This window comes from Zingiber officinale, chromosome 10A, assembly GCF_018446385.1.
Source record: "Zingiber officinale cultivar Zhangliang chromosome 10A, Zo_v1.1, whole genome shotgun sequence".
In the NCBI taxonomy this organism is placed as follows: domain Eukaryota; kingdom Viridiplantae; phylum Streptophyta; class Magnoliopsida; order Zingiberales; family Zingiberaceae; genus Zingiber; species Zingiber officinale.
In genome coordinates this window covers 24721146-24732372 of record NC_056004.1, presented here as the reverse complement: position 1 = coordinate 24732372, position 11227 = coordinate 24721146, and the positions used below count along the sequence as shown (strand labels likewise).

Below are 11227 nucleotides of genomic sequence, written 5' to 3'. Positions count from 1 at the left end.
TTTAAAAATCATAGATTCACTAAATTTTGCCTAGAAAATGGGTACCATCAATAATTCACATGTCCAAATACCCCCCAATAAAATGGAATAGTAGAAAGAAAAAATAGAATTCTTCAAGAAGCCACTCGAACCATGCTTAATGAATACCAATTGCTAAAATATTTCTGGACAGAAGCTGTTAGTACAGTCTGCTATGCACAAAATATAACAATAATAAATAATAAATATAATAAATCTCCATTTGAAATTTACTATAATAAATTACCAAATATAAAATACTTTAAAGTATTTGGGTGTCTTGTTTACATATTAAACACAAGAGAATATTTGAGGGAATTTACCTCAAAAGTAGAAAATGGAATCTTTGTAGGGTACTCCCTAAACAGTAGAGGATATAGAGTTTACAATAAAAATACCCTAAGAAGAGGAAACAACCAATGTAAAATTTGATGAAATTACTAACTCTAAAGAACTTAACTCAACTCAATCTCAATACCAACCAATTGACTTCACTAGAGCAAGCACTGATCTAAGGCGAGCATGTGAGAATCTAATAGACGAATATGAAGTTGAACAAAATCAACCACAAGAACAAACATAGATCAAATCTTGCTTAGGGTCTGAGTAGCCAAAAATTATGCAGTACATTCAACTCCCCTTCTAGTTGGCTACAAGATCATCAACATTATCCACAAAACTGATATGAAGCGCGTCGATTGACTGACCACGTGGTCCAGGTGCCCAGAGGGGTTCCAAGCACCCAGAATGGATCTATTTAAAGTCCTTCGACCTGGAGCTTCAAAACAACAACTACTACAAGTTTTCTTCTTACTCGGTGCTCCGAAAAGGCTCCTATAATGCTTTTACGCTTCACCGACAACCAGACTTTAGCTTTACTTAGTTTTTTATTATCGGTAATTTTAATATATAGTTCCTGTACTTAATTTGTAACTTTTCAAACTATTACCTGATTACCCAACGAAAGCACTCGACAAGTGTGAGCTTTGGAGTAGAAGTCGTTGAAGGTTCCGAACTAAGTAAAACCAACTTGTGTTAGAATTACTTTCTTTTACTTCCGTTTTCCACTGCATAACTTAAAGTTTAAATCGAGTTTTTCGACGATCGCTATTCACCTCCTCCTCTAGTGAATTTCCGATCCAACACAAATTGGGTAGGATATGTTGAACTTCTTGGCTCAGATGAGTGCAATGCCACATCGTTTTGCCTCTCAGGAGACTCAGGACCCTAATAATCCCCTAATCAGTAGATTGCTATAGGTGTCTTGACATATAACTCTTTTTTTTTTGTTTACTAATGAAACTATCCCTAGCGTTGTATTATATTTTTTCAGGAACTTTAATATCTATTCTATACAACACCATCATCAAATATTCAAACTGGCATTCAGGTATATAAAATAATTTCATATTATTAAATTTAATATGCTATTCATAATTGTGTATTAGTTTGTTCTTTATTTTATAAATAATATATCGTATTAAAATTTCTGCAGGATTGATTACTATCCGCTAGTTTTAGATTGGATTTTTTTTTGCTAGGAGGTGTTGTATTGTGTTTTTAAAATTCAAATGTTGTAGTACTATATATTCAAATATTATTGGAGATATTTGGATATTTACCTTTGTTTTTTTGTTTGGATATTTAATTTAGTTTTGTGTTTGGATTAGTGTTGTTGGAGATGTTGTAGTATTATTGTTGTAGGATTATTTAGTTATAGTTTTGTGCTTGGATTTTGTGCTTGTGTTTGGATATTTACATTCTGATACTATTTTGTATTGTGTTTGTTTAATTATGAAAGTCATGGTTTATATTATATGAAATATAAACAGGGATGAATGTAGAAATAGATTTTGAATGTCAAAATTTGCAGTGTTTAGTGACAAAATTTTAATATTCCATCGCTAATTAGTCACGGAATATTAAATTCCGTCGCTACTCTTAGTATCGAAATTGTCTGGGTTTATGACATATTGTGATGGAATTTTAATATTCTGTTGCTAATTAGTGATGAAATATTAATATTCCATCGCTAAAAGTTGCACGAGATTGTCTGGGATCATGATATATTCCGATGGCCTATTAAATATTCCGTCGTTAATTAGTGATGGAAAATAAGTATATACTAAAAAAATTAGAATCTTGGCACCAGAATAATTATAATTGTCATATTTTATGACTAACTATTGAAAATTCGTCTCTATTCAGTGATGAAATATTAATATTACGTCGTTAAATGTCAACTAACACCATTAATGTATATAGCGATGGTTATAATATTCCATCTCTAATTTTAAAGACTGAATATTATATTTCGTACCTAATTAATGACAGAAGTTAAAATTTGATCTCTATGACAAAACTTGTATCGACGTGCTTTTTCCATCGTTATTTCATCTCTAACTGAGATTAGCGACGAAAAGTCCATCTCTAACGCTGTATGTTTTTTTAGTGCTAATACCCTTCTGTATTGTGCCTGAGACGAGACAACTAGCCAGCCATGCTCACGTTGACGTTCTCAGCTAGTCAACTACACATAATAAATCATGATCTAACTTAGATCTCGATGAAGATACAACGACAAGAACAGCCCCTGTGATGGGATCTAGTCAATATCGCCAAATCAACGTCAGACCTATTCCACTACTCGCCCGCATCACTCGTTTTTTATAATCCCTGTTGCTTAGATAGAGACAGCAACCAGCGTCAGAGTGGATAACGTCTACAAATTCATAGAAACGAGTAATTCAACAGCAAGAAATTATCATCGCTGATGCCAGACGAACAGATTCAATAAGCTTGATTATAATGTTTATGATCATGCTTAATGAACATAATCAATAGAAGTCAGTGTTTTTTTTAAAAAAAAAACAAGAAGAAAAAACTGCTGTCCTATTCTTGTAGAAATCATCAACAAATTATTGCATGGAATCTACAAAACTACCTAAAAGCCAGTGATACTGGGTCCAAATCAAGACCAACATTTACAGAGCTTGTCATCTCTAAAGCTACTGTTTTAACTCAGAAAATTGTTATTCCTTGACAATGACAAGGATTCTTGTGCTCTAAAACAATACTCCTAGGGAGCCGCGGCATTAGCTGTTCTTTGTCTCGGACATCTTCTAGTAGTCCTCCCCCATCCCATTATGCTACTCCTAGCATTCTCCAATTCTGTGTGAATAGGTAGTGTTCGAGGGGGACTATTGTGCATTTCTGCAATTGCAATGGCCAAACTTCTCGCTTGTCTTCGCCCCCTTTGAGAACTTGTCTTGTGTTTGCTCCTTTTTGTCTTTGTAGAACCAGTCAGTTGCAACTTTGAAGCTCTTGTTATCCCTCCGAGCACTTGAAGATCCTCAGTCACTTCATGCTTGGACAATGATGTGAGTGCTGGAAGGACATCTTTCTTGAAATCTCTCCTTTGCGTTCTCTTCTTTGCCTGAGCCCTTCTAGACCTTGAAAGCATTGAGCAAGTAGACTTCTCATCATCCTTTGGCTTCTCGTGTTTGAAAGATTTGCAACTGAATTCATCTGCCTTGAGTTCATCCAGTTTCAATGTCATTGACTCGAAGAAATCCAATCCGTCATCACCAGAAGCTTCAAATGACTCCACGATACATGTAGCTATCTTTGCTAACAAATGCAAGGAATCACAAGTAGCTGGTGCGGAGGGAATACTTGTGATATTATCTAAATGATTATGTGCATCTATGGACATTGAAATAATTGCATCTGCAGCTGATTTGATGCAAACATCCAGGGAGGATATCTTCTCCGCTGACATAACTGCTGCAGCAATTGGTTGATTGATATAGACATCCATATCATTGTCTTCCAGTTCATCAGCTGGTACTTCCAGATCAATTTGGCAAGCCAATTTGCCAACAGCCGCAGCCATAGGAAGTGAAGATGGAATACCTTCAGTTGAAGCTTCACACAGTTTATTTTCGGTAACAGGTATTACCTCACAATTCAAATTAATCTCGCTTTCTAAACCTTGACTGCAATTTCTAAATCCTTTTCCTTTTCCAAGATTGCTTGCAAGATCAGCATCCAGGCTTTTGATTTCTAATCCTCTAAATTCAGCATTGAAATGCACATTGGATCTAGTGTCATTTTCTTTTCTGTCAGCATGACCATTGCAAGATGACCATTCTCTAGGCCAAATAAATTTGTCAGGGGCTTCCTCATGCTTCCTAACTAAATTTTCTTGGTCTGCAAAACCATCTTGAGTTCCACACAGAATTGCCTGGTTCAAATTCAAACCCTTCAGAGACTCAAAATTTATTGACTTTGAGTCCTTGAAGGGTCTTTGGAGTTCATGGTTTTGGGAGCTTTCATATGGTGAACTACCATTACTGTCACTGAGATTTGATTTTCCAAGGTTGCTCTGCAGATGTTGTATATTAGCCAAAGAAGTCAAGTTCATTTGAATGGCATGACGATGACCACTAGTGTGGGATAAGATTAAATTATCAAGTCCCCTGTGTGGCTGTGAATAACCATTGTAGCTCTTGAAACAAGGTAATGCTTGAAGTGAGACTGGAGGTTGGCCAATAATCTGCATTGGCTTTGTGCAAGCTGGAGCTGGTGGATATGCTGCCGATAACGGAGTGACCTGAGAAGCTTTAAGTCTAGGATTATTCAAGCTAGTTGGTAGACCTGGATTAGCAGAATTTTCAATGCAGATAGTTTTCTCTCGAAACCAAGTCCTTATTTCATCTTGCTCAAGCAAGTAATTTTCTTCAGATTTATCAAATTTCAACTTTAGTTGCTCAGATGAACTTGGGCATTCATTGGTATCGGCGATACTTTGCCCTATGAAAACCAAAAACACTGAATTATGGCACATCAAACTATCAGCAGCAGAAACAGTTGCTAAAAAAATTAAATGTGCACCAGTAAAAGGTTATAACCGGAAACGACGATATATTCACAGTTATGGAGCAATGCATCATCAAGGAAATCATATGCGAAACAACATGCTCTTACAAGCCAAAAACAATGAAGTAATGCTTTTCAAGGAATTCAATTCCTATAGAGAAGTAAGGCTTCATAAGTTCACAAGTATTGGCCATTGTTCTTACCAGCACAATCGTTGAGTGTCTGTTGTTCTTGTATTATCCCAACTGTCTCTGCATCGAGGCTGTTTGCGCCATCATTATTGGAGAGATAAATATGTGGAAACTTCGTTTTTGATTCTGATTCTGTCAATAAACAAGGCTTTTCAAGTTCTTTGGAGAGTACATTCACACCATCCAATTTATGTGTATTTGAATTGACAGCCTCATTCTCCCAAGACTCTGTAATAGGCTCATTCAGATCAGCCAAACTATGAACTGATTGATCATCGGAATCCCAATTTGATTTTAAGCAACCTTTTCTGAATCCATGAATATCGATGCTGCCAAGAGTTAATTTGACACCATTTTCAGCCTCGATGCCATGAACATTTTCTCTTTCAATTTTTTCAGTAACCTCCTTTTCTATGTAAACATCAGCAGGGAGATGAAGATCCAAAATTCTTCCAGTAAATTTCTTGGGCTCAGTTTCCTCTGGTTTGTCACTCTCAACACATTTCCCATGTTTACTTGGAGTCATGTCTTTATTCAGAAAGTGCAAAGAGACTTTGTCGTCCTCGCTATCTTGTATAACATTTGGTTTAGTCATTAGAGGTTGATGAGGTGCAAGCCATCCCTTTTCATCCAACTCAGAACGCAATCTAGATACAAGCATGCTTGAATTCGAAGTCTGGCAATATCTGTTCATTTGTGTTTTCTTAAGCTCATGCATCAGCTCCTTCTGTATTCTATAAACACGATGAAGTTCATAAACCTGGATTCCAGAATGAAATTTCTTTACCAAACAGGATATGAAAAAAGTTGAACTTCTTTTGATGAAATGAACAAATTCATTCGTCTAACTAGGGAAAAACATCAATGCTCATCGAGCCTAGTGTGTTCTGATTGTCGAACAAACCTGATTCTGGAATATAGCTTCATGTTCTAGCATTGTTCTCTTCAACATGTCTTTGTCATATTCCAAACAGCTTCCAACTCCCCTTGGCTGGAAATCGTTGTACAGTTGTCTGCCGATAGATTTGTGTTCACAAAACAGTGTCCAGCTGAAGTTGGAATCTTCGTTTAGATCCCCTGGCGGCTGAAACCCAGGAAGGTAGCTTTTGCAGTGCACTTTTGTTCCCATTCCTATGGATTTCCAAGTAAAAAAAAAGGTTAATAACAATTAGAAGATAACACCGATGAGGAAATAATTCTTTTAACCTCCATCAGTTTTCAGGAACAAATTGAATGCAATTCTCATATTTTTAAGAGCTCTTAGGTTGAAAGTAAGCATCAATTGAGGCATGAGAACTCTGACATTACTTTCTGTGTTTATCAAGCTAATTATTACTTAATGAACAAGCAAGAAATTACACAAGGAGCATCCTTCTTCTTTAAGCTCAATTCTCAAACTCTAGTTAGATTTTGGGGGAAATATAGTATGCCAAGATCATGGAATAAGAAATAGACGACTGCAAACTTACCTTTCAAATCAAAAAAATCGTTCAAGTTCACATCACTCATCAAGGCAAGATCATGACCAGGCGAAGTCGAAGGAGCCACCTTTGTCCGTTCCGCAATTATCTACTTTTACGGAAGAATTATTGCTCCAGATTGTGAGGCCTGCAATATATTTTCCATAAATTGAAATTCTCCATTCAGAAACTGTAGTAATTTGTCATATTAAACAAGTTAACAAGAAAATCACTGTTTATTGATGCCTTTGCAACGACAGAAAGAAAAAACAAACTGGAACAAATCTCTAATTTAACAAATGAAGCAGATCTGTGCAAAGAGACAAACGGGTGTGTGATTTTCCTGCAATGGGCAAACGTTCGACAAAACCAGAACAAAATCCCAGATGAAGAGATCAAACTCTCCGTCCAACGCCAGAAAATGTGAAAAATGCAAAATTCTAAATTAACTTTTCAGCCACAAATTAAACAAAGAGACAAACAAATCCCCATGGCCAAAAAGTGTTTCTTGGACAAAGCAATTCAACAGGGAGTTTAGAAACAGGGAGCTGCAAACGACTAAAAGATGCAAAAATTACCTCTTTGAGCGAGCGATGATTCCAGAGGAAAAAAAATTTAAGCTGCTGTGGAAGAACATTGGAAGAAGAAAACGCCCCAGATCTTCATCTGGGCGTCGGAGGCACCTCTCTCACAAAGATAGAGAGATAAGAGGAGGTGAAGGAGTAGGAGGAGGAGAGGGAGAGGGGAAAGGTTGAGGCTTGGAAGGAGGACAAGGAGATCCCAGAGAAGAAAATCTCCACAAGGACAAATGACCTTCCAATAACAGTGACAGGAAACTTGTCAACCTCTGGTCTCATTATTCTCTTTCTCTCTCATGTTTTCTCTCTTTTCTCTTTTGGATTTTCTCACCTACAATATTTCTCTACTTAAATAGGCTTTGAGTTTAGCATCCTCATCGGCTCTCCCTACCTTCCTTGCTTCCTGGTGCTGAAAAACAGTGAGAAAAGAACCAAAAAAGACAACAACAACAACAGAACTCAAATCTAAAAGAGCAGCCATCATCTTCTCTTTATTGCTCATCTTATTGCACATACTCGCAAGTCTCATCTCCTAGGCATGAAGTAGATTTGGACAGATTGAAATTGAAGGGCCAACGAGCTCCAACGCAAAAGCCGCTGCAGGTTAAGATTATTACTAGATTGGGGACTGGATTGTCTCAACTGCCCTTCAAGGAGAGATATCTACGAACGGATCATTAAAATATGGGGAAATCTCTGACAAATCCAATGCTCTTAATGACAAATTCAGGTTGCTTAATCGAGGATTATTTTTCAAAAGAAGAAAAAAGAAGTTGTTAAGTGGGGACTCTTTCCAGTGAAATTCATGAATGATAAATTAAGTCGGGATTTGGGATTGACCAAAAGGCAAAAGGTTGATTAAGTTGTTAGGATTGGAATCTGATGAATTAATTAAGCAAATAAATAATATGTCTAGAGTCCACCACAGCTCAGAGTCATGAAGAGCGCATGAACACTTCATTTTTGCTACAATAAAGGAAGGTGTCTCAAGGGGTGTCCCAACATTGTGGGGGAAAGAAAATAGGAGAGAGAGGTTTCGCTTTGTCAGGGTAATTTACCAATATAAATACATTAAAATTCATAGGATAGAAGTTTAATTTTAACCACGGGATTTATTTAAGAATTCCAAGCAAGTAATTGCATAAGGCAGTCTGAAAAGGCGCCAACAGTGTTGGCTCAAAGTGTTTTCTCTGTCACTCTTGTTTATGAAAGCAACTACACTTTGAAAGACCATTCTTGTGTTGGTGCTAAAGGTGAACTGGCTCCACCTTCCTCATAATTACCTTACACTATTAGATTGAGCCATTGAGGTGAAATAGATAATAAAAAAAATAATTAATTAAAAAAAATTACTTGTATATTTTTTGCAAGAAATTTATTAACTCTACCGAATTTCATCATTGTCTTCGAATCATTCTCCTATTGCTTTCAGCAGCAAAGCCTACGGCAGTAGGAACTGCCATGGCAGCGATCTTTTCTAATATGGCTATGAGTAACTTTTAAAATGAAAAAAATAAAAAAGAATTTGAGTTGAAATTATCTTCCTTGTCTCCTTTATAAAAAAAAATTAATTTAATTTTTTATATCATATTAAATTAATAAAAATAATTACTATATTTTATCTTAGTAAAAAAAAATATATTTAATGTTGTCAACTAAAAATATTTATTGAAAATTTTCCACTAACGATATTTTAAGATGTAAAATTAAAGAGAACCATGATGATATATAATTTTATATAAAAAATAATAGAAAATTATTAAAAAGTCTTAAAATTATTTTTAATATGAAAAGGAAAAAGATATTAATATAATTTTATTTTAGGCTTCATAAAATAAATTAATAGAAAGTGAATATTAAGATTTTAATTGGAATGTATTAAAAAAATCGTGAATTTTATTTTCATCTAATTTGATAGAAGCTTGAACAGAATTGACTACAAATATTTGTTTATATTTTTAATTATTAAGGTTTTATAATTTAGTTCTATCTTAGGAAAATGATAAGAAGAAAAGCCCAATGGTTCTCTTTAAAAAATGATTAAAATTAATGTTGCTTTAAAAAAAACATTAATCTTTTTTCTCTAATTTTGCTGATTCTTTTTCCTCGATTGAATCAACAAAATTTAGAAAAACAATACTGTTGAATTTTATTTCTCGTTATTTCTGAAAGATTGAAGCAAATCTTTCATCCATGGACAAATTTATTTCTATTATTTCCTAACACTCCATCTTCCATCTTTTTTTGCCTCTCAATATAAATGTAGCGGAGCTGGAATAATTTTTATAAATATTAAGAAAAATGGTAAATTGATTTTATTAAATTATCTCAAGACGGTAAAAAAAAATTAGAACATGACTTCATTTCTGAAAAGATCCACAATTTGAAAATGATAATATATATTTACACCACAACAAATACTACAAATGATTATTTATGAATAAATATATTTTAAAATGATAGCTAAGTTAATTTAAATTCTAACGCAAACTGGTTCAATTTTTAAAAATTAATATTACAAAAATTAATTCCCAAGCATGAGAAGAGGATTTCAGAATTATCATTCGTGAAATTGAAAAAACAATCGGGGCATAAAAGTGTACAAGAGGCCCATTTACGGTTTCGTCAGAAGAATAAATTGCAGAAATTTAAAATGGTGTACAAGAGGCCCATTTACGATTTGCTCGGAAGAAGAAATTAAGTAAATATTCTGAAAAACTGAGAAAAATTAATTATTGGCCCATGCAGGTTTCGAACCTGCGACCTTCGCGTTATTAGCACGACGCTCTAACCAACTGAGCTAATAAGCCAGCTATTAACGTTATGAAACACAATAATTATATTTAAAAATATAATGTTTAAATAAGAAAAAATTCTGAGAAACTGAAAAAAATTAGTTATGTTGGCCTATGCAGGTTTCGAACCTGCGACCTTCGCGTTATTAGCACGACGCTCTAACCAACTGAGCTAATAGGCCAGTTGTTAATGTTGTGAAACAAAATTACTATAATTAAAAATAAAATGTTTAAATAAGTAAAAGTTCTGAGAAAATGATAAAAATTAATTATTGGCCAAGGCAGGTTTCGAACCTGCGACCTTCGCGTTATTAGCACGACGCTCTAACCAACTGAGCTAATAGGCCATTTGTTAATTTTGTGAAACAGATTGATTATATTTTAAAGTAAAATGTTTAAATAAGTAAAAATTCTTGGAAAAATTAGTTATTGGCCCATGCAGGTTTCAAACCTGCAACCTTCACGTTATTAGCAACCAACTGAGCTAATTGACCAATTACTAACCACGGGAAACATTAGGAATATATTTAAAATTATATTTCTTAAGTAATTAAAACTTCTAAGAAACTGAGAAAAGAATATGAATAAATAAAAGGACACTGACACTCATTTAAAAGCCAATAAATTAGATATGACAATTTTGCCTGCAAGAGCGGTTAATATTGATTTTGTAGTGAGTTAAGAGGGGAAAAAAACAGAGTCGTATAAAAATATTTTGAAAAAATTGATTTCTTTTTTACTTTATCTCACTTTTGTGATTGTATTTTGTTCTCATGGGGTAAAAAGGTGATTCGCTCGCCCCCAGTACCCCCGTCAACTCATCCCTAGACTAACATGGATGAGGTAAATCACAGGTGGCTATTAGCCATTAGTGTAAATGACCAAGACATGGGAGAGATTATACTCTTGTATTTTGTTCTCATGCTCACAGGCTTGTAGGAATAATCATTTCCTTTTAATGAAAAAAATTTAGGGTATGCACAAATAAAAATCTTAAGAAAATATTTTAGATAGACATATAAATTTATGATCCATTATTTCATTTTTTATTAGCTCTATCATTTTATATATTTATATTTGAGTATTTTTTTTGAAATTCTTTCCTATAGAAGGACTATCAATATCAAATATCTAACCCGAATGAAATGGAGAAAGATATATATAAAGAAAAATAACAGTTGCATGAAGATATCTGATTTTTTAATAGGGTTGAATATGAATATCTGATCCCGATGGATATAAAAAAAGAGGATATAAAATTCGTACGTCCTAAACCTAACTTGATGTGGTCATAAAGAGGGTTT

The 11227-nt window shown here is 34.3% G+C and overlaps 1 protein-coding gene and 2 non-coding genes across 3 annotated transcripts; all 3 read right to left on the bottom strand.

Moving 5' to 3' along the window:
• Positions 1-2894: 2894 nt before the first annotated feature.
• LOC122027352 lies at positions 2895-7765 on the bottom strand. The gene is made up of 5 exons (XM_042586302.1): positions 7129-7765; positions 6560-6698; positions 5995-6221; positions 5103-5850; positions 2895-4833 (listed from the first exon to the last, which is right to left on the bottom strand). Exons 2-5 carry the CDS (start codon positions 6597-6599, stop codon positions 3098-3100), a joined length of 2751 nt encoding a protein of 916 aa, XP_042442236.1. The 5' UTR covers positions 6600-6698; positions 7129-7765; the 3' UTR covers positions 2895-3097.
• Positions 7766-9864: 2099 nt separating this feature from the next.
• Positions 9865-9938, bottom strand: TRNAI-AAU. Its single transcript has one exon. It is a non-coding gene; the product is annotated as a tRNA-Ile (tRNA).
• Positions 9939-10031: 93 nt separating this feature from the next.
• TRNAI-AAU lies at positions 10032-10105 on the bottom strand. The gene has a single exon. It is a non-coding gene; the product is annotated as a tRNA-Ile (tRNA).
• Between the last annotated feature and the right edge of the window lie 1122 nt (positions 10106-11227).

Bases quoted from the DNA above. Each gene is read 5' to 3' on its own strand.
- LOC122027352 (XM_042586302.1), bottom strand. From the start codon at position 6,599: ATGAGTGATGTGAACTTGAACGATTTTTTTGATTTGAAAG. The intron at 6,222-6,559 runs GTAAGTTTGCAG...GGAAATCCATAG, and splicing joins CGATTTTTTTGATTTGAAAG to GAATGGGAACAAAAGTGCAC. The intron at 4,834-5,102 runs GTAAGAACAATG...TGGTTTTCATAG, and splicing joins GACACTCAACGATTGTGCTG to GGCAAAGTATCGCCGATACC.